The sequence below is a fragment of the Blennius ocellaris genome, assembly GCF_963422515.1.
Source record: "Blennius ocellaris genome assembly, chromosome: 17".
Lineage (NCBI taxonomy): Eukaryota > Metazoa > Chordata > Actinopteri > Blenniiformes > Blenniidae > Blennius > Blennius ocellaris.
Genome location: NC_137666.1, coordinates 6,976,405 through 7,000,759, shown reverse-complemented (window position 1 = coordinate 7,000,759; position 24,355 = coordinate 6,976,405). Strand labels below are relative to the sequence as shown.

Below are 24,355 nucleotides of genomic sequence, written 5' to 3'. Positions count from 1 at the left end.
TACTGCGCAAATCACAATGACTTGGAGTTGTCTCACATGCAAAACCTGAATTACACAGTTCTTCTTATTTAAGGAGAAACTGGTGAAATAGTCAAGGCAGCTAAAGATGTTTTATTCTATTATTCAGCGAAATAGCATGATCCCCTTTCGTATCTGAGACTCAAACCATCCAAAGGAGATCCTTTGTCAAATTTGCCTGATGATTTGTTTTCGTAAAATGTCAAACAAACAGCAGCCTGAAACCTGAATCTCTTGTGTCCCAGTTTCTCCAGAGGTGCTGGGGTTTCTGACGGCCATTGGGCTCTTCATCATCCTCATGACCCTCCTCTTCTGGTACCTCAACAACAAACTGCAACTTGAGAATGCAGGGAGCCTCCAGTGCCTTGATGACTTCAGGAAAAGCACCGAACTTAAGGGTGAATCTGCGTTTACACGCTTTGTTTCAGATTGTTTTGGTCGACGAAAAAAAACGGCATTACTCGAAATATAAAATCTTTTTTTTTTTTGTGTATGTTTTGGCTTTACAGTGTGTCTGACGCCAGTTGGTTGAACCCCGATTTTCAGTGTTCCGTGACACATTAAACTAAATCAAAAGTCCAGGCTGCTCACTGTAAAACATGGTGGAGGCACCATCATGCTGTGGAGCAGAGAGGACACGGTCTTGAGGGGAACCGGTAGATGAGTTAACGACAGCATTAAAAAAAAAAATGACTCTTGTGTTTGTCAAGCTGCACCAAATCTTTACAGCACTCAAACCACCGATCACAGCACGACTACTGACCTCAGCATGGAGCCCTTTTTCCCCCACTGGCACTGGCCTTTCTCAGCCTGTGGACGGATTACTGTTACTGACAGATGTAGGGCTGTTTACTCAGAAAGTGACACGGGGCTTCAGAAGTTTCAAAGGTTGGCGGCGCCGGGGAGCCCGCACAGGGAGCTGCCTCTCCCCAGGGAAGCCACCGGCCAGAAAAGCACTTCAAAACAAAAGGGAGGCAAACGAGGTGACTGCGTTCAGTGTCACTTGATGCTTTTACTTTCTAGAGGCATATTGTTACATGGTGTTATGTTATAGAGCAATTTGGTGAAAGGATACATCCTTCTGGTCGCCTCAGTGGCTTTTACTTATAATACAATTTTCAAGATTTTCTTTGTGAGCCAACAGTTAGGAGAACTTATTCTATTATAATTATTTTATGCAGCTCTGCGGTGAGATTATATTAAAGCTCTGCCTCCCTCTGCTGGCTTAAACCTGAACCGACACTGGAATCGCCTCACTCTGGCCCCTCTGGTGATTTGTAATTTACTAAAACATTCTACACCCACTCTCACCAAAATTCAACAACGATGAGTCTGCTCTGGATTCTTGAAAGTGTCTTAATGTGGTGTTTTTATACTGGACATCAGGGTTAGAAGAAAATCTGAAAAAAAAAAACCTTGTTTTGTTTTTTTTGGCCAAAACGATGCATTTAAATGCAGGAGCATGCTTTTATAGAGATATACAATATAACATTAACTCATAGCTTTAGTTTATATTTCAAAATTATTTTAATATATGAGCGATGTGATAACCTGTGTCATCTTTCTTTTGACGGTTATACAATATTTTATTTGATGGGGATCGAAACTAAATGCTTTAACCGCCTAGTATTTTTTGTCAATAGGTAAAAAAATGAAACATATTGAATATACATTTTCTGTGTGCTGCATACTTATTAGATGCCCTCTATGTAAGAGATTTTTTTTTTCTTTTTCAGTTGTATAACAGGCTACATAATGTGTTGCATAATGTGCCTGATTATGGACGGTGCACCATGGCAACATTATTTTTGAAGGAAACCTTTGTTAAATCTTCAACAGTGAATACCGCGACTTTAGCAAGTGCTCCATTATTTTCCCCCTCTTTGACTATTTCTGGAGTATTTATTGTTCAGTTGACTGACTCAGAAAACAACATATTCACCATGTCACAGACTATTATTATTGTTCCATTAAACTACTGTTGTCGGACCTGTGATTAAAACCAATGTTACTCACACGCTGTTGTAAATGTCCTGGACCCTTTCCATGGAAACCTGACAGTTTTTTCATTTTATTGTATTACAATTTTCTTTGCACTGATGTTAAAATTGGATTTAGATGCAATTGCACTAGATATTGTATGGATGCTAGATTGAGATTTTGATCCATCTCTGCATTCTGTTAACCATCTTTTCGAATAGTTATTGATCATTCTTGACAGGAATGAGGATTAAAAAAAAGAGTGGAAAACGTCTCAAGCTGCATTTACAGGGATTCTGATATACAAAGAGTCAGACTAGCTGCTCAATGATCTCACTCATTCGGATCTCAGTCGGCAGCAGATGTGATACTTCCACCTTTAATAAAAGAATATGAAGGATTACACCATGTGAAGCATGAAACTGCAGGAACTCCAAGCTGAATTATTTCCATGAATACTCTGCTATTGTCAGTGTACAGTAATCTTTATGGTATGGATCAGCAATCTGTAGTCGAGCAAAAACAAAATAAGTGTTGTTTTCCTTTGTTGACATTATTCTGATATCCTGGAACACAAACAAGATGTCTTATAATTAGTATGATAAGTCAATATACATTGTATATCTTCTTAATGATATATATAATATGCACATAAAACTGCATTGTGGCGGAAACATTTTGGGTCGTTGAGGAAGAATCGGCTGCAAAGTAACAAGCTTTATAAAGAAGAAGCGCTAATAGTTTGCTCTTTATCAATTTTTGACACATCTGCATGCAGGAACGACTTGCGATATCAGTCACTGTGTCACCATTAAGTCGTCATTTCTGAAATGGTTGCTTTAGCGTTTGTTCGCCAAGGCACGAGAGAGAGAAGCTGCATGATAAGTGTCCTAGACAAATGGTGCACATCTTGCAGCCTGTTGTCCTACACCAGCCTGTTGTAGCTGTGCTTCATTTAAAATACAAGTGATTCACCCTTATGATTGTTCCTGTGATGATTACCGGGCTATTTTTGTTGCCCCCACCCTCCAGCGCCGTTTCTCCATACAAATGCATCACACGCCTGCACAGTGCGTGATGCATCTGGGCTGACATTGTACGGAGAAGTATGCTACTTCTCGCAGTAGTCCTGATAAAGTGACGCCGCCGCTGAACGGCAGACTGCGTGACACATCGCGCCTGACCTGAAATTCGCAGTCGGAATAGCAGGAAGGTGTCCACGCAACTGGCGACATCCACAAAGATAAAAGCAAATGAATGGTGACATTTTAGTGTTTGTGAAGCATTTTACATTAAAGAAAATGAATCGAGTGTGACGTTGCACGCCGGTGCCAGTAGAGGCCGCCAGTCCACCTGAAATTCCCCCTTCCGTTCCCACAACAGACAAGGCCTACTGTGACGCCGACCTGCAGGGCTCGTCATCGGACAGCGAGGATGAGCTGATGGGTCAGTATCAGGAGGCGGTGAGCCGTTCACAGGGCCTGCGGGGAGGAGCCAAGGCCACCTCCAACACCAAACTCATGGGAGGCTTCAGCTGGGAGAGCCGGCAGAAGTACAGCCCCCTGACGGCCGACTATGAGGGATACAGCAGTGACGCCTCGGCCGATGATGGTAGGTGTCCTCTGCTGCGTTCCTGTTTGTTTATTTTCCAATGTGCATTTGCATACTCGACCGCAGCCTTCCACTGAGAAGTTGTTTTAAAAGATTAGACAGATCTTTACTTCTTATCGCCTCGGTAAGCTCCGGCAAAACACGCAGACTCTTCTTCAGTGGCGCACGCACGCGCGCATGCACGCACACACACGCACACACACACACACACACACACACACACACACACACACACACACACACACACACACACACACACACACACACACACACACACACACACACACACACACACACTGTCAGTTAATCCAGAGAGGTGATCAAAGCGAAGCTCCCATTCAGCACACTCTCCGTGGGAGGGTTGTGAAACAGTCAACTGTCTGCATAATCTGCACAGCCACAGCCTCGCACTCTCCTCTCTTTTTTTCCCCCTCTCTCTCTTCTTCTTCTTTTTTTTTTTTAGCTTTCTAACACATTCTTGTTTCCCATCTGCCAGACTCACCATCACTGCGCTGCTTTCAAGAAGTAGTTTTCTCTCAGATGGGCTGAGTCACAGGAGATCACCAGCACTGACCTCTTTGGATCAGTCTGTTATTCATCCGACACAATGCGAGGCAAAGTGTGTACTGCTGATTTATTCATCAATATGGAAGGAGAAGTACCCCGCAGACAGGCACGTTGATAAAGGGAGAGATGGTACATGCGTGCTCCAGTATTTATTTAGACAGAAAAGTCAAAGATCTGGGGTATTCTGATTATTTATGTTCTCACAGAGTCAGAGAAAAGACTGATAGGACTCTCGTATATGTCCCCGACAAAAGAAAGGAAGCAGGTTGTTACAGGTATCATCTCCCTGTCAGCTCTTGTAAAACGCGCCAATTAACACGTTACATCTTTCACATGTGAGCAAAAACCAATGTGTTAAAACATCCAGCTTATTTGTGGGGAACAGAGGGGTGGTATAGGTTTTTTTTTTTTTTAACAGGAAACGGTGACTTCCTGTCTTGTTATCACCACAACGTGCTGCTCTATGCGCCAGATTCAGATTAAACAAACAAAATATAAGGTGACAATTACTGAGTGGCGCAGTTCTTCCTTCCTGTCAGATACCTGTAACACCTCTGACTCCTGCTTGATGTGTAGAAGCTGCAACTTAGTTTTTACTGGACAAGAAACAAGGGAATGCAACTGCTGCTTTTCCTCAGCAAGTACAGTAGCAGGTGCCTGGAGATGGGCAAATACAGGAGCTGGATGTAACTATTGGGCTTGTGATGCGATTATTGACTGCTCCTTTCATGTTGTCTTGGGGTTTTTTTTTTTTTTGGGGGGGGGGGGGGGGGTTGTGTTAATCTAATCTAGAATTTACTGGAAAAACAAGGGTTTCTTATAGTTTGACCTTCATCATAAATTGCTCAAAATCTGAAAAAAAAATGTTTTACTGAAGAAAGCAAAAGAAAACCCCGTCTTTATTTGTTACAAATTATGAAATGACATCTCAAACAAAGGTCATTGAGAAGAGTTTGAAGCAGTTAAAGAGCAAATTGTGAAACAGCTGCTTCCAGATGGTTAATTGATGAGTTTTTTTTGTTTTGTTTTTTTTTTGTCTTGTGTGTGTCAGGCAGAAGAGGCTGAGTGGTTTTGGACACATACCGCGAAGCCTCTCAGACAGGACTCAGCCGTGTTTCTGTCTGACGGTGTTGATCAAAGACGAAAAGAACCCCAAGTGTTTGCCAGGGTCCTCCATCGTTAAATCACGTCTGAACCAGTTCTGTGTTATATAAGACCGTGGGTTCCAAGGCTGAGTGTCTGGCACGATCTATTTAAAGCAATGTTTGAATGTGTAGCTGAGGGATAAATAGTGCATGGCATGCTTCCGAATGCATTAGCGAAGAAGCGACGCGCTGCACAAGGTTGCTGTTATGCAAGCGCCGCCAAAGCCCTGTGTCTTCTTGTAAACGCTCGCTGGTCTCTGTCTGGAATTTAGAACGTACCATGCTGAATAATGGCGATTAATTCATGAGAGCTTTTGAGCGAGCTGACAGATCGCGATCGGGTGATTTGTTGACGACGGCGACGGGAAGCATCTGAAGATTGGCTCATTTCTGTGGAATTATTTCCTAAATGAGATACAAATAGTCTGATTGAAACTGAAACTCATCAAGCTCATTGCATCACTGCTTATTTTGCCTTTTCTTCCGAGAATAACAGGTGATGATTGACACCGTCTCAGCCCACATGTCTTGAGCACTTATGAGGAACAGTTTTTTTTTTTTTTTTTTATCATCTCAAAATCTGATGATTGCTCCTGTTGCCTGTGAAGTACTCGCAGAGGTTTTCTGTTTTCATTATCTTCATTTGTGACGTCTTTCTTTGTCAGACACAGTGTATTTGTGGTAAAAGCACAACGACACCATCCTCACGTATAACACCCTCTCCGAGCTTGTTAAAAGTAGTGTGCTCAAGCCATCTGAAAACTGAGATCAGAGCACACCAACATAAAAGTCTTCATACAGTCTGGATTCAATGAACAGATCAGATTTCAACAAACATCATTATTGAATATAAGTGAAAGTTTGTATAAGTTTAAACCTCGGTTTGCGCAGCTCAGATCATATAGATGGAAGTTGAGCTGCTCTGCCAGTTTCGGCACTCGTTGCTGACAACCAGGAAACGCTTGTCTGTCAAGGGCTGCATCCGACTATCAATTGAAAATCCAAACTTTGTCTCTCCTCGAACATGGTCACCAGTTGCAAGAGCACGATGGCCAATGACCACAGAACAAAGTTAAAACTATTAGCAGTATTTTTCTTTTCAATCAGCACTTGTCTTCAGTGAACATGTGAACAGCAGCTCGTGTTTTTCCTCACACGGTAAACCCCGTCCTCGTCAGAGACAGAGAAAGTATATTTCTCTGACGATTGAAATCAAAGCCTCTGCCTAGATTTCTGTCATTTTGGATTTGTTTTTTTTAGAAGAAGAAGCCATGACTGACTGGTTGTCTATATTAGCTGAAATATATGTAGTGAGGACACAAGAGAGCAGCAGAGATTTGAGTCACAAGTGCCTGGCAGCAAAAATGCTAAATTTACTCAGTTTGAGCTCTGTGTTGCTTTTTTGTGCGATTCTAATACCCTTAAAGGCACAGGGATTATATCTAAAATTTCCAGATGATGTTTTTCTTTAAGTATAAAGGTTGCCAAGACAGCATATCCTAGAAAATGCAGCTACGCTTTCTGTTTCTGTTAACTTTTTTTTTCCCCATCAATCATCACGTGATTGTTCCGAGCTCAGTGATTGTGAAGCTTTTTTCTCCTCAGTTTTCACTTCTAGCAAACCATTGCAGTGAAGAAACATCTCTGTCCATTCACAGAGCCACTGTGGCTGAGATCATTAACGGTTCGGTGTTTTCCTCTTTGTGGTAAATATCCGACGATTGCTGATCCATGATGACGGGCGTAGAAAAACCACACAAATCTGCAGCTTCGTACCCATCCGGTCACTGTTTCCCTCCAAAATGGAACAAAATCTCTTATTTAGAAAGCAGACGCAGGAACGGCTTGTCCATGATTTTCCCAAACAGTTGAAAAACATTTGTTGCATTGATCTCAGCCATGTGGCTGGAGAAGCTGGAGATGGCTGTAATATTTTTCCTCCAATTATTTGTGTTTGTCTGTGACTCCAAAGAAATTTCTTTTTTCTCATTTGAAAAGGGTGTACAGATGGAGGGCAGGTTCCATACTGGCTCAGACTCCTAAAATAATACAGAATAAGAAAGAAAAAGAACATTTGACTGGTCTTATCTGATGTCAACATTAGAAAAACGTAAAGATAACGCTTTACACACTCTTGTTTACACACTTTCCATCACTTTTATTCATTTTGAGTTTGTTAATGAGAGTGGGTGTGAGCACCAGCATTCGGTTTAACTGTGATGTTTTGGGGCGGATAGTAAAAACTTCATGACTTCATGGATAGTTTGACAACTGACTTCAGTTTGTTTCTAAAAAAAAATCTGTAATAATGACAATTGTTGGGGTTGAAATCCTCTGGGGAGTCCTCTTTTATTAATCTTTACATTTTGAAAAGTAAGTAAATCATTTCACAGAAAAGTGGACCTGTCAAGTTAAAGGCGCTCCTCTGCCTGACCAAAAAAAAAAAAAAAACCCCAACCCCAACAACAAACAAAAACATGAATCGGCTTGCAGCCGTGCAGAAGAAGCTTCTCCATTTCCTAAAACACAAAACTCGTGCCATTATAAACAAGACTTTCTCACTGCAGTTTAACACATTTCTCACAAAATGACACGTTTGTCATTCTTCTTGTATCACATGCAAATCGATCGTAGGTGTGATTAAACCAATGTTGTGTTAATTTGCTGCAGTTCAGGAGCAAAAGTTTAATTTTAAAGCTCGTAGATACATCAGTACAGGTGTTAAGATTCAATCTGCCAGAATATCACAGGGCTAACATATAGATATGATAATCTTACACACATTCACACTTGATTCTTGAGTCAATTACCTAAGACTCATGTCTTATGATTGTGGGAGAAAGCTGGAGTAAAAAGAAAAATAAATCCTCTACGTACAGTGAAAATATGCACAAGAAAAGGAATCGGAATCTTCTTACTATAAGTCAATATTACTAACCTCGTCGTCGTCCTTGTTCAGCTCACATTTCAGTGCATTACATTCTATTGCAATAAAACCAATTGTTTAGAATTCTATGCGGAAGCGATTGCCAGCACAGGAACTGCCTTTTTACTTTACAAATCAAATGTGCAAATTAAAAAAGAAAACCACCTGTCATCATCACTATAGACACTATTGTTCTATTGATAAAAAAAAAAAAAAAACAACAACTTGTTAGTACCAGAATATATGTACCTCAGTCGTGTGTTTCTTTGTTTACATCAGGATGATGTGCCTCATTAGCATGCATCCACAATGGCAGGCTGTAAACGCAGATGCTGACATACGCACCATGTCTTTGAAATAGCAGGGTTTATGTTCCTTCAAAGTTTAGGTTGGGCATAAACACATGCTCAGCATCCTTGAAGTAAGACAAGAAGGAACGGTAAATTCAGTGTTCTCGCGGTGCACGTCTGTTTGCCTCTACCCCGTGGCTTTAGCATAATCTCGCCAGTTATAGCATGGAACACGATGTATGCAGTGGAAACTGACTGACCTGAAGTGTCTCCCACAGCTGCTTTCATTTCAAGTCATCGTTCTCAAATAGTTAAAATATCCAATGATTGACAACTTGCCAGTGTAATTTGGATGCACCTTCTCATTTAAGAATTCATGGGGACGGCTCCAGGTCAGGACTTGCATTTGATGGTTCTTTTCGAATTATTCAGAATATATTGAAAATGGGATAAAGTAATCACGACTGACATTTGTCTCTACTCAGCTGAATGGTTCTTATAATATGGATTAGAAAAGTAATTGGATTAGAGTACAAAATACAAAACATATTTTTGTTTGTTTACTATACAATGATTCGATTTGGTCGAAATAACTTTTATGTTTATTTCTAAAACTATGCTTTGATTTTATATATCAGTTTTATCTCCATGTATTCCATCTTTTGTTATGTTTTTCTCAAAATTGAAAATGTCTGAGAAAGAGAACGTGTAGGGGGGAAAAAAACAACCCCTCTAGCTGCTGGTGCCTGGAAATGTCCATGATCTTTCCTCCATTATCACCATTATCTTGTAAAGTATCCGGAGGTCAGCTGTGTTGTGACCTTATTTCTCAGCGAAAACAAAACCTGCAGTGGCTGCCATTTCTCACCTGAAATGTTTACAGTGTCATTGCTGAGATTCGCTGAACAAAAAAAACCCATTATCACCCGACTTAAAGGGGTGCAAGGAGGCAGTGCGAGGCAAATGCCAGTAGAGAGCGGATGAAACCCTGTGAAGGCGAGAGGAGGAATGGTAACCATCCCAATTAGCGGGCAGGAGAAAAGAGTAGTGCTTTTACACAGCAGCTCCCATCAAATCAACCGCCCCCGGCTCAGCAGGGGAAAAAAAAAGGCGCTCAAAATGGATTTGCTCCTTTTATCAAGCCCTCCATGACACTTAGTTAAGACTCCTTTGCCTCCATCCTGCCACTGATACGTGCCACTTTGAGCTGCCGCCTCACTGACATTATTAAGAGTGAAAGTTTTAAGAACTCGGGAGGAAGCGGGGAACAATGTGTTGGAGTGGATTACGTCATCACCGTATGTTGGCTTTTTCTAAAAGTTAGGAGACGGTAAAAGAACAGGATTTTTTCTTTTTTTTCTTTAAGTTATTTTCTTCTTCAGCTTTTGTTTTCTCTGGTCTTTTTTGTGTGTGTATGTTTTTTTTTCGTTTTGTTTTTTAAGATACTGGAATTAAAGCACTCCTCGCCAGTGTCCCTATGGGAGTATTAGCATCGGCTGCTCGATTTTTGTGAATCCAAATTGGACAAGGGAGGCAGATCCGCGCGTGCGTCTGACAACACTATTCAAGGCTCTTTGTAAAGTGCCACAGGAACGTTCAGTGTAGCCCCATTCTTCGCCTTCCAGGCAACTGAATCATTTAGAAAGGTGAGAGGCATGAAATCTGTGGCAGATTAAGAAGTATTCAGTTCACTCCTTCTTTAATGGTGCACATCTGATGTTTTATTTAGGTTGTGCTTTCAAAACATTCCTCTCACAGAGCATATTATGCTCATGAGGACAGGCAGTGTGAGATGCATTTGTCAGAGTGTGAGAGACTCCTGTGATAAACAGCATTCACAAGAGGATCGCAGGGCCACGGATGCACATATACTCCACCATAAAAAGGAAGAGTAACTTGGCTATTGTTTAAAATTGAGGCACGTGTACAAGAGAAACACACATTAAAGTTAGGATAAAGTTAGGATAGAATTATCTCGTAAATATGATTGAACTGTTCATGACAAACCTTTAAATAGGCATATTTTTATGTTTTACAGCCTGATTATGACCATCAAAATAACAACCCAGATCAATGTGTTTATCAATGCAGCTGCTCGTGGGTGTATTATGCAACAAGTGAATGTTTTAGCCCAGAGTTGACAACAGAAAAAGTGAGAACGCGTCACGATTTGGACCACGTTGCAATGGATGGACGACGGTGGTAAAAGCGTCTTCAGAACTGTGCAGCTTTTGTTGAGGTGTTCTTGCTCTGCTTTGGTCAGCGTAAACATCAAGAACGGTCCAAATAAGGAGAGCTCTCAACTGTCGACAGAGTCATGAGAGCTTAAGGCTCACTGATGCATGCGGGAGCTCCATTCCAACAGACTAGCTACTGTGGCTCCAGTTGCGGCAGAAGTTGATGCTGGATCTGATAGAAAGAAAGAGACAGAGCAGCCAGCTGACCGCCGTCCACGACGGACGTTCTGTCAACAAATGGCCCAACCGATTTTCTCTCACGTCATATTGAGGGTTTGGTGCTTTATGATACGAAACTGTACTCGTTGACGAGATAATATTCTCTGTCACAAAGCAGTTCAGCAATACATAAGGAACACTCGATGCAATGGGGGATACAATGGACAAGTGTGATCCAATGGGGGCCCAACCCAAATTGCTGTTAACATCTTGTTGCCAGATACCATACCTAGTGTAATCCACGCAGGCGTATCTTGGCAGGAATAAGCCTCATTATTCTCTATATGTTGCACCGCCAACTGTAGCTGTGGGTACAGATTGTTGAGAGCCAGAAGTTCTTAAACATCAGCTGTGTGATTTGCCTTGAGATGTGTAACAACCTCCGACTGTACCTCTTTGTCAATATTATCATCTGCTCTGTCTCCTTCTGTCGCCTTTGTAGTCGTTGTTGACTTCCTTCTTCTGTCCTCTCCAAAAAAAAAGAAATCTACTCTTTGTTTTTCTTGGTAGTTCGGCAGTATGTAGAAGTAAAGCTGCACTCTTGTGAATTGAATGCCATAAATGCAATGAAGCATAAAGTCGGTGATGTTTACGTATCTGTTTTCTGTATCTACCTAACTCTAGGCCGCTGATGGCCATAATGTTGTGGTTGATCTTTACATCTTTGTAGATGCAGTTATTCCCAGGATATATTTTTCAAATGTAGATTTGATAAATACTTAAATGCACTTTCTCTTTCCTACACTTTTGATACCTGCACCAAAGTGGATTCAATAATTTTGTTGCACAGTTTGTGCTATTTGAATCAAAAGGGAGCTTTTATTACTTTCCTTGGCGTGTTTATGTGGATGTACTGTTAAAACAATCACAAGTACTGAGTTCACTTAATTTCTGAGTAGAATAGTTCGCCAGTTTCATCAACATTGTCAATCTTTGAGAGAATCATGCTTTGAGTTTAACATTCTGTATTATACCTTTACCCAGAAAGACATTCGAACAAAAAGCCAACATTTCATGTTGAGTAAAACATACTCTTGATTTGTTCAGCATCTGAAGAGTTAATGTCTTTTTCTGTTCTTTTTTTTTTTTTTTTTTTCATCTCTGCTGGAAAGCCATATTGCTGCTCCCGTCGGTATTAAAATCACACAAATGAGCCACGGTGTGCTGACACGTCCCTTTGTTAAGAGAAAAATGAGCCCTCTGGTCCGGTTGAAGTCGGTTGCATGCTCGGCTCTGCTGCTGTGAGTCACTGGTGTCGCAAATCTGCACCTGAAAATAGTCCCTCACAAATGCCCCATTTACTTCTGTTTGAAAAAGACTGCATGAAATGACTTACACCCTGCTGCTTGCTCTTTGTTAAATCAAGGAAATTATGTGTTTGTGAAGGAGGTTTTTTTTTTGGTTTAAGCCTTAAAGATGGAGAGCAGAAATACGTCAATGAGCTCGATAAAAGGAGATGTATTGAGAAACAGTTGACGCACTGTTGATCTTGGTCTTTTCACCCGACTGTATTTGTTGACGATGAACGCGCGTACTATCACCAGCCTTATCCTTTAACTCCACCGCCTGCTGCTCAACGGCAGAGAAGTCTGCCGTTGAAGTGTGCGCCACTTGCGTAGTGACCGTGTCTGTGGCGCTTTCTCCCGCACCAGCCAACTGCATCCAGAGGATGAGACGAACGCCGCCCCTTGATGAGCTTCAGCCGCCGCCCTACCAGGATGAGAACGGCTCTCCGAGGATGTCCTGCACCCTGTCCGACCTCGGCGATGCCAAGTGCGATCTGTCCCACACCAGCGGCAGTCCTCACCTCTCCTTTGGCAAGTGTCCCAGCGAGGGCAGCGACGGTCACGAGACGGAGAGTTACCTCAACAAGGGCTACGAGGAAGACGTACCGAGTGACAGCACGGCTGTGCTCAGCCCGGAGGTAACGGCCACCGTGATGCAACAACAGTATGTCCATCCATTCGTTAGATACAGATACAATTGTTCACAATCGTTAACGCTGAGAAAAACAGAAGAAATTTCAGGGTTACCAAACAGGGTACTTTTCCTAATAATGGGTTAAATGTTATTGTTTTAAGTACAGGACTATGTTGTGATTATAGAAGAGAAGGTTTACATAGGCCACCGCAGCAATACCAGATCACGGGGCTCAGCAGTAAAGCTTCTACCTGCTATTGTCAAAATGTGTAAAAGCCTTTTTACCTGATATGTCTCCTTCGCAGGGGAAGGTGGACACGCCGCACTTTAAATCAACATTAGTTCTAAGACAAATCTGAAGAGCTGTGATAACGCCTTGGATTTCTTTTTTCCTGCATCAAACGTTTCACTTTCAGGCTGAACCCTTATTGAACCACCGGTTGTTTGAAATCTACATCTTATCAAGATAGTTTTTTTTTTTTTTTTCCCTCGCCGCTAGATAAAATATTTCAAAACATCCTGACAGCTTTCGGGTGGATTTTATGATGGGATAACTTCCTTAATCTGTGAATTTTATTCTTTATTTTGATTTATCAAAATATAAAAGGTTTCGCCAAAATGTTTAGTTGCATTTTCTTTTCCTTTTTTTAAATAAATAAAGACAGTTTCGATGAGGATCAGGTGCTGCTGTTCCATATATGCTTTTCTGACTTACACATTGGTAACACATTGGACGTCTCATTGGTTTCTACAGGATATGTCGGCCCGGGGATCAGCAGTACGGCTCCCCAAAGGTTATGAACCAGACCCCATAGCCAAATATGGCACCCTGGACATTGTGTTTGACTACGACTCGGAGGACCAGCAGCTGGCCGTGACCATCATGGCGGTAACGGACCTTCCTGTCGCCAAGCGCACGGGCAACATCTCCTGGCAGGTCCACTTGGTGCTCATGCCGACCAAGAAGCAGCGGGCGAAGACGGGCGTCCAGAGAGGGCCGTGCCCCATTTTCACTGAGACCTTCCACTTCAGCCACGTGGAGTCCGAGATGATCAGCAACTACGCCATCCGATTCCGCCTGTACAGCATGAGGCGGATGAAGAAGGAGAAGGTGCTCGGTGAAAAGGTGTTCTACCTCACCAAGCTCAACCTCCAGGGCAAAATGTCCATGCCGGTCATATTAGACCCGTGCTGTGCTCTCCCGGTAAGGACAACCACAGCCGGTGTTTGCTTCAGCCCAATGACACCTAGCCAGTCACCTCCAGTTGCTCCTCTTTGCTGACTAATCTTTCATTTGATTGGGTCACATTTCCAGTGTGAGGTTAGATTTTCTGCAGAGCCGGTAGGAATTCCGAGTCTCTGCTGCGCTGAGGCAGTTACTTTTGTTTCGCTCATCAGTCTAATGTGCCTCGGGAATTAATGATAACGGCCTCCGATTCATATCAGGGAATAAAACCGGCGGTTTACTGTAGTTTTCAATTTGCTCACATTTAAAATGTTGCAGCTATTTGCATACATTTCAAAGGCCACAAAGAAGAAATGCAGCCTGATTAAGGCATAACTTCACCCACAAGGGTACATTAACATCCTTCAAGGAGTTTGTCATATATTCGTTTGCTTGTCTTGTTAAGTTTTTACAATCTTTTTAGTGCCGCTTTGAAACGGAAACAATTGGTGTGGGGGAAAAAAACGCATCTTTTTCCAGGCTATAATGGCTTTCTTTTTAGCTATGCATGAACGGGGGAATCCAATTAAAGCACTATGTATTTTTATGATAGCCCTCTCCTCAGTCTTCTTAGAGACCATAACGATCCTGGTTTGCAATTAAAAAAAGCATTCTGAGCTTCATCCAGTAGGAGCTCCTCGGCTGGAAAGGCCCAAGTGAACAAAGCTTGGTCTCAGGACACATGCATTTGAAAGTTAATTGAATTTGGGAAAACAGTCAATTCAGGGCTCATCAGTCTAAAGTGGGAAGTGAACAAAACTCAAATCCAACCTGTTAAGTGAAAAAGTTCTTGAGACACTTTAGCTGAACTGTCAGCATTGATTGGCTTCGAGAAAAAGGAAACCAACCCTTAACTGGTCAGCACAAACCTATTAGTAAAAAAAAAAAAAAAAATTATTTTCCACATCGATGATTTTTTTTTCTGACACTAGAAAGTTCTCAGAAAGAAATGGTACGATTGTTTTTGTTGCAGCTCACTGATCTACTGCAGCGCCGCTTCACTAGTCTGGAAGCAGATCTCATGTCAAACTGTTTTGTAAACAGAGACTCTTTTTATCCGGCTGCTCTCCGTGGCAGGTTTTAGGAGTTCACGGGAGTTCAGCGATAACTAGTCGGAGGTTTAAAATAAAACTGAACTGCGGTTACAGTATCAGCAGGAGCATATGCGGGGAGGAGGGAGAGGAGGGAACAGCTAATTGCTAGATATAACTAGGCAGTGTCATCAGATATGCAGTGCACTCGTACGCTGGATTTTTAGCAAACACTATTAATAGCATTAGGAGCTCAAGTGATGACACGAGCTGATGATCATAAATATTTCATTTCGCGCCATGAATTATTGATAACGGCAGCGGAGTTTTTTTTTTTTTTCCTGAACGTCTGCTAACATTCTCAGGGCGGTGAATCCCAGGTCAGCCTCTCGGATATGACATGCAGCGAGAGCGCCTCGTCGTTCCAGTCAGTCAGTCAGACCTCCACGCCGGAGATCCTGGTGGGCCTGGTGTACAACGCCACAACGGGACGTCTCTCGGTGGAAGTCATCAAAGGCATCCATTTCAAAAACCTGGCTGCCAACAAGCCACCCAGTAAGTACCCAGAAAGGTTCTGTCACGCAGTTGTGGAAAGAGAAAGAAATCACAGACTGATGATTAGTTCTGGCGTGGAAAAGCGACTAAATAATGCAGCTTTGATCTGAAGGCTACCCTAATTATTTATGTGCGTATTTACATACATACTATGTGTACATACTGAATCCTCCTCCAGCGTTGAGAGCGTGGGCTCTATCTCAGCTGCACTACCTGCTCTTCGGTCTTCCCCTGGTTTGATCCCTGGCTCTCCTCATTCTCCCAATCAACATCCTCAGTCAGTTTTCCAGGGATCCGAGCAACAAGTTCAAACAAAAAAAAGAAGAAGAAAAAAAGAAAAAGAACACCTCTTGTTGAACTTTTTGCAATGTCTTGTTGACCTTCTGACCCCCTGTTTCTCTTTCCTTGCACCTTCTTGTAATGTTTGCACCTGAATTTCTCTCAACCCTACTGCCTTTTTGACATCTTGGTCCGTTGTTTTTCTTACTGCTGTCCAACCCTTGTTGTCAGACGGGCTGTTCTGTTGTCTGAAACACTTGATAGGTGGACAGGTTTATATTATCAGAGGTGAGTCCCTGTTCCTGCCTCAAGGTGAGGCGCTATCAGTGTTCACTTTCATTTGGGCCACTTCATGGATGCAGATAACTAAAAAAAAAAATTCCTGATGAATGGTTAGCAATATTTTCACATTTGATAAAATAATGATTAATTTTTTTCAATCATAATAGTTATTTGTTTTCTTACAAAGTAGGATGAGAAGACTGGTATTAACGTATCGACATAAAGATTCCCATTTTTTTATTCCATATGTCAAATTTATCAGAGTACCGTATTTTCCAGACTATTGAGTGCAAAAAAAAGGGTCCATGTATAGGTTGCTGTGGCAGAGAGGTGATTAAGCCCCTGATGTGAATCAGGTGTGCTGCCTCACCTCTCTGCCCATAAAGGAGGAGCCGCCCAGAGACACAGGCTGCAAAGCCTCTTTCCTCTTTTATAGCCAGAGAGGTGAGGCAACACACCTGATTCACATCAGGGGCTTAATCACCTCTCTGCCACGTTTGCACTTGACTATAAGACGCAGGTGTCCACCTTGTTACGGGGGCGGTAATTTCACTGCGGGAATAAGGGGATTGCTCGTGTTTTCATCAATTCCCGCAAATCTGTCGTAATGCTGGAAGTTCCTGCACACGAGAGCGAGAGAGAGACACACACACACAAACACCAAGGGTTTTATCTTTGTTGATAAAGTATTTTATCGGTTATTTGCTCATTGTGATTCTGAGGAGGAAGGTTTCTCAGCCACATAGTCCAGCAGGGCGGCGTTACGCGATGCTCCTGAACGCATCACTCACGGCTATCAGCTCCTGGAGTTCCGGATCACGGAAAGCAGCACAATACGAGGTCACGGAAAGCAGAAATGTCACTTTTAGGGCAGGTTTTGGAGAAGCAAAGGCGCTCAAAACAGCATGTCTCTACATACGGAAGTAGAATCTGGCGGCATGAAGCCCGTTCACCCGTAAAAATCCCTAAATTAGCCGCGTCATTTTACAAGTCGCAGGGTTCAAAGTGTGTGAAAAAAGTAGCGACTTATAGTCCTGAAATCAGGGTATATTAGACATTAGCTATGAGGAAGTGGTTATGTTCTAAAAATATTCTTACTAATGATCTTACTACATGAGGCCAGTTTCGTCATTTCTGGAATAGGAACACAACTTTGACAATCAGTAGTGAAAGAAACAGCTGCTGAGGAAAAATTCACAAATATCTGCTGTCAGATCCTTACTACACTGATCTCACATCAGGGTTTAGTAAACGACCAAACTAATGAATATGTTGCTCCTTGCCAATTCCAGCGAATCACGTATTCACTGTCGCTTCATAATTGATTGACTATATCAGTCTTCTCATGTAATCAAACAATTCATCTCATTTTATTTCAATTGTGAACTTTACTGACCAGGATTAGCATTGCGTCTGCCGCACAGACGCGCCCTGTCGCTTTCATCCATGAAGATGCCTGCTTGTTGCTACAGTTGTGACCGTGCATGTGTTTGTTGTGTTGCACGTGGCCCAGTTACCGTCGCATGGCCTCCCTATACCTGTCTGTGTCGTGTCGGTGGTGCTTTGAAGTCCTTCGTGTTTCCACTTTCATGCAAAGTCGATGCGGCTCGGTGGCTGATGGCCAGCGGGAAGGAAATGTTGTGCATCATTGACTGCTGGCTTCATCTAAACAGTAAACTTTGGCATGCTTCGAGTGGAATATGGCTTCTTTTTTTTTTTTTTTTCTACTCTTGCTTCCAGAACATGAAACAGGACTTGTGTAATATAGCAGCATAAATATTCATCCAAAAGGCTCACTGTACTGTCCTCCCATTAATTTCCATGTTCGTTGCTTTCACAAACGTCTCTTTCTAATGACACGCTGCCAGATTTTGATATTGTGTGTACGTTCCTGAATAGCATATCCACATACTGTGTCGTCGTGAGGATTGTGCTTAGAAAATAGTCACATCTGGTAACACAGGGAAAAAAGAAGAAAAAAAAAAAACAACCTTTGTGCAAAATCCTCATGAAGGCCTTGATTGACTTTCTCAAAATGGAAGGAGCTCGGTGAGAGACGCAGAGCACTTTCAAAGCCCCCTTTCTATCATTTCAAAACAGTAGCGAGCTGACGAGTTCAAGTTAATCATCAGCCGCAGCCCCTCGCATTCAGCAACAATACCAAAGAGCCATGCATCACCGCTACTGACCACTTAAGACATCCCCGGCTCTACACAGCCCATTCAGCGGCAGTCAAAAAAGAAATCAAGGCTATTTTTTTCACTCTGCTTTTATGTCAAAGAGAGCAACTGAATGTGTAATTCAAGGCGGCGAGCTCGGCGTTGGAAGGCAGCTGGCACTCAGCGGCATGAAAGCCTCGGCAATTCATTCCTTATACTCCCTCTTAGACAGGAACATAATACACAGCATTATTACAGAGTGTGGTTGTAGACGAGGGGCGAAACACTCTCAAAGACCTATTGTGATTGCAAGTCTTGCCTCGTTTACTTTCAGCTGGATTTATGGCTTCAGTTTATGTCATGATTTCTGCATGGAGACGAGGAGTGAATAAGGAAACGGTGAATGCTTGAATCACTCCATAATGGCAGTGTTTTTCCTTTCGCTGTTTCCTCTTCGGGGGGATTAAATGAATGAAATTTGCCAGGAATTATGCTCTTTTCGAATATGCACTGATTTACAATCAGGAAGAGGGGAATCAGCTGGGGAGCAAAAGGTGGAGCATGTCGCATGAGTGTCAGAACTCCTGTTACTACATTTGATTTCACTCTAAAAATAATTTTCTTTATTTGATTTCAAGCTCGATGCTTTTTTCTTTTTTCTTTCTTTTTTTAATGCACCGCCCACCTGCTTTATGTTTTCAGAACAGTTGTTCAAAGTGTATGAGTCACGTTTTAGATGGAGCGCTTGTTGTGATCCCAGCAGTCTCACTACGAGCTGTATGTACAAATCTGTATTAACAGAAATAATAGCAGCGCCCCGGGTGTCCCAACCAGCGCAATGACATTTACCAGTAATGCATTAGTTACTATAGTTACTATTTAAAAATAAAAAAAACCCCAATCAAGATCAAATCAGCTAAACATGAACAGTCATTAGACTGAATCACATATTTAATATGTATTATTCTTCAATATGTCTTATCCTTGTGTGATGTGGATAATTAAAGAAAAAAGTTTAAATAAAAAACTTGCCAGAGTAACTATTTCTTTGTAACGAGTAATGTCGCTCCACTATTTTAAAGCTCAAGAGATACTGTCATCTATTTTTATTTATTTTGTTTTTTTTTTTAGCAACTTGCACTGGCATTAATAGCAACGCCGCTCCTTTCAGAATGGCTGCCTCCTCCTCTGAGCGAGAGCACACGTATCACTAACTTTCTACACTCTAATTTCTATCTTCAGCACCATCATCGTCGACTTCAGGTTAAACTAGTTGCATAGCAACAAGACTGAAGTGCCGCTCCCTGCATCCTCCGAGTTGTTGCTCCCTGTTGTTAAGAACACTCCCAGCTGTGCTTTGTGTTTGATCAGGAGGAGAACTGCATCCGATGTGGTCACAATCTTGTACATCAGTTGCACTGCCACTGTTACAAGAGCGAATGTTCGGTGGGGACAATATGTGTCACACTGCAGAGGCAACAAAGCCGCAGGAAGTCGATTGACTTCAGAAAAGGGGGGGAGAGAAAAAGAAAAGAAAAAAAAGAAAGGATTTTGCACAAAAGATCCATCACACTAATCCAGTGTCTGGTGTCTTAACAACACATTGCACGTGTATTGTTGCGTCATTTCCCCTTTTAACTGTGTTCTCCACGCAATTCTTGCCCAGATACGTACGTTAAGCTGACCCTGCTCAACTCCATGGGTCACGAGATGTCCAAGTGCAAGACGTCCATCTGTCGAGGTCAGCCCAACCCCACCTACAAAGAGACGTTTGTCTTCCAGGTCGCTCTGTTCCAGCTGTCGGATGTCACGCTCATCCTCTCCGTCTACAACAAGCGCAGCATGAAGCGGAAGGAGATGATAGGCTGGATTTCACTTGGCCTCAACAGCTCCGGAGAGGAGGAGCTCACCCACTGGACTCAGATGAAAGAGTCGAAAGGACAGCAGGTTTGCCGCTGGCACAGTTTGCTGGAGTCCTAACAGCGGCTGGGGAGTGGAGCTGAGAGGGCACGCGGGGCGGGAGAAAAAAAAAAAAGCTGCACACTGAGCTGTTTGTGGTCCCGCGCGGGGCAGGAGACGGATGTGCTCGGCAGGGAAAAACACGAGCGTGACGGTCGCCCGGTGAAGTGGAGTATGTGATGATGAAGAGGGCAGGAGAGAGCCGCAAGTGTCGGCACGCAGTTGTGCGGCTTGTGGCGAAAGCGTTTTTTTTTTTTTTTTGGGGGGGGGGGTTGTTGTTGCTATCACTGACAGCTGCTGATTTGTTGAAGCAATTTTTTTTTTTTTTAAACGGATTGCCTTGTTGGGCCTTTAAGTTGGTGGAGACAGCACTTTTGGGCTCGCTCCAAAAAGCAGCTCCTTTTAGAGATTGTTGGTCAGATGATTCCTTACACGTGTGCACACCTCCAGCTCAAACCACAAGACTCCAGGATTAGACAGGTTGGTCATCGAGCAAACGCCTGTGAGCTTCTTTTTAATTGTTAATCTATTCCATCGGAAAAATAAATGAGTTTGTTTTTTAAATCTATGATTTGTTCAGGCGGAAGGAATCACCATTATCGGATACTGCAGCTTCCTACTGAGGTTCTTCCCAATGGCGTTTTTCATTGGTTTGCGTGGGTAGGATTTTGTAAAGTGATACTGTCCATTTCTCTAAATTAATAATCAGATGACAGCTATAGCGTTGTTTGCAGAAAAGCTTTTCGATCTGGTACTTTCCAAGAAGCTAAAATATTGATTACTGATGTTAAATTACTTCTCAACTCCAATTAAATAGAAGTCAATCACAAAAAAAGTAAAAGTCTTTAAGAGAGGAGGACTTTGATGAGATTTCTTTTAAATAGCACTTTTAAAGTGTCGCTGTCAGATATGTTGGATTATTTTCAAACTGTGATTCACAAAAATATGTCGAACACGAGAACACCTGCCTCCAAATGTGTCTGCTGTTTGAGCCAGAGGTGTGCCGAACACCCGAGCCAACATCCTGCACATGCTCAGTCAGATATCGGTGTGTAGGAAGGGAATACAGTTCAGGTTGCATCTTCCTGTGTCCAATTTTAAACCATCAAATCACAGGGTGTTTACAAAGTTCATTCAGTTGATCTTAAACCTACAGGACTGTGCTCAGATGCCGGGAAGTTGACATGGAACATCTACTGGGAACTTTGTGGTTGAAACGTTCTAAAGTTGTACTTTCCAGACAACGTTTTGTCCCCTTCAGGCACCCTTTAAAAATACTTAACAAATGGGTCTGAAACACCAGGTTTGGAACCACCGATCCCTGACAAATAACATCTGGCAAGATGAAGAAATCCCAAAATGTTGCACAAACTTGTCTTGAAGGTGTGTTTTAAACAGTCGAACAGTCTTCAACCAGAAAGTAAAACCGCAAATGTGAGTGTGCTCGTAAAGGTTTGTAACATTTAAGAAGGGAATATAAATAAGCAGCCCTACCGACCAAATACAGGCCAAGTGCTGCAGCTTGAGGACGGTAAAGTTCACAAGCTTCATCGCGTAAAGTGCTGAGCGCTCTGCGCTCACCGCCGCTGCGTTATCGAATGGTGCGAGACCAACATCCACACAAAGTGGAGGTCGATAATAATACGATGCTGCTTTTAAAACAAGTTAAGGCGACGTCTCACGCCGGGGACACGACCTAAGGCAAGAAAAATTCACTCTTTTGATCCTTGTTTTTCTTTTCTACCCACATTGTATTTTTTCTTCTTTCTTTTTTTTTTTAACAGACAGAAAAATGTGAACAAAATGTTCTGTGAACAGCTGTTGGGATGTTTAAAAGGAAATTATAAGTAAGTTTAACCAACAGTGGGAAGTCCCTTGGTGAAGCACACGATTTACACTAAGGCTGTGACGCCTCGACAGTTTGGTCAGTTTAGAGATGTTTGGTCTGAGTTACATTCACACTCAAACACACTTCCACGAACGGATTGTGTCGAGAATGGTGTGATTGTTCCTGTGGTAGTTATGTGATGACTGTTCATTCAAAAGTTTCACACAAAGTCTGAGGGTTTTTACTAAGAGATGATTTTTTTTTTTTTTAATAAAAATGTCCTGACATCTGTGCTAATGGGTGAGAAGATAACCAACCCGTCGCCCCCCTTTCACCCACTCTGGTGCTACAAAAGAAGGCTGCACACACAGAAGTGCTCCCCTCCTGTGCTTGGAGTCGGCTTCTGCAGTTCTTATAAAAGCAGACAAGCACTCACACTTGCGTCCACAGTTCACAGAAAGCACATCGGCATCGGCCTCGAAGCAGCTTCAGCGTGCAGGAGCAGCAGTCTTGACAGCCTCAGCTTGGAACCACTTTCTCACTTCATTTACGCACAACTCTAAATACATATACTCTTTACTGTGCCTGGTGTCGTGGTGAAGGCTAGCATCGTGCCGTGTGTGTGCGTGTGTGTGTGTGTGTGTGTGTGCGTGTGCGTGTGGGAGAGAGAGAGAGGAAGGTGCAGTAAGTAAGTAGTAGCTGTGATTTGGGTAGTTGTTGCTGTTTCCGATTTGAATTAGAACAACAAAATAACACTTGCTGATTACTTGTGACATACTTTATATATTGGTAAATGTTTTCTATTTTTCTATCGATTATGGGGACCGGGTTGTGGTCACGTGAACATTCATTCTTTTAGATTCTCTCACAGCCTTTTTTTTTTTATTTTTGCATTCCTGTCTGTATACCCAGAGAGGGTGGTGAAGAGGCAGAGCTGATCTCCAGCCAATCTGTCAAGACTTCCCAGCCTTGATGCTCTCGAACAGTGAGAAACAAGCACAGCCCGTACAGCACAACAGTGGAACACACCATGCGAACCACAGCTTGTCAGGAAGTTCATTTGACTTGTTATGGAGATTCAAAAATGGTCTTTTTTTTTAAATAATCAACCCAGATCTTTTTCTTTCTTCTTCTTTTTTTTTTTTTTGGTGATTTCTCAGTCTCATATGTGAGATTTGACATCCTCCAACAGAAAGAAACAGGGAGCAATCTTAGTTATTTAAAAGAATAACATACAGGGATTATCAGTAGCTGTGAAGTGAGACCAATTGGTGGAGAAGTTCTCTCTCTTGACGTTCTCCTTCGATTAAAGATTTCCCGTCAGAAATGTATTGAAGCTATTAAAAAAAAAAAAATCAACTGAAATTATATGATTTCACTAGTCAGTATTGCATCACGATGAGCGTCATCCGTGTCATTATCACTTTGTTTAAAACTCGCCCAAAACAGTTAAACTGTGGTTTAACTTCCAGATTCAGGACAACATATATCAGTCTTTACTGCCCAATTGGTACCTTCAACCTTTAATACTAACTTGAACACCTTACTTCTTTATTTTAATTTTCTTTGACTTATTTATTTCATTTGAAAAATGTCCACCTTTTCGACCGATTCAACAAGTTCTTCTTACGACATATTTTAAATAGGACGCCCTAAATGGTTGACACGTCCTTACAAACAAAGCAGCTCTACTCAAAGCTGGGTTGAGTTTACAAAGAGAGTCATCACTAAGAATAGTGCCGCTGTGCAACAACGTCTCAATCAGGGCTGTCACACGTACAGCCTGCAGTCCAACCCTGGCCTGCAGAATGATATTGCACCGCGACAAATGCATCTGTGTCAACTATAAACCTTAAAAAATAAAAAAGATCGAGATGATATATCTTCAGTAAGCCACTGTGGGAAATAATAGAAAAGGAAAATAGCGGGTAAGAGCAATAAAGGTGAAGGAAGATACAATACGGAAACATGAAAATAGTGTCCATGCCCCTAATGTGACTTTCAACATAATAACTTCCCTTTATTTTTAATTCCTCTCTATGTCAGTCGTTTAAAATACCTTTATTCAATTGGTTTGTCATATTATAATAATAAATGGCATTTTTAGGCAATTTATGCTTAAAA

The 24,355-nt window shown here is 42.2% G+C and overlaps 1 protein-coding gene across 1 annotated transcript; it reads left to right on the top strand.

Moving 5' to 3' along the window:
- Positions 1-301: 301 nt before the first annotated feature.
- On the top strand, positions 302-20,424 carry syt14a (synaptotagmin XIVa; the record flags this gene model as incomplete). Its single annotated transcript, XM_080513432.1, has 7 exons — positions 302-416; positions 3,382-3,609; positions 12,646-12,917; positions 13,668-14,117; positions 15,535-15,724; positions 16,235-16,291; positions 20,111-20,424. Exons 1-7 carry the CDS (start codon positions 317-319, stop codon positions 20,422-20,424), a joined length of 1,611 nt encoding a protein of 536 aa, XP_080369558.1. The 5' UTR covers positions 302-316.
- Between the last annotated feature and the right edge of the window lie 3,931 nt (positions 20,425-24,355).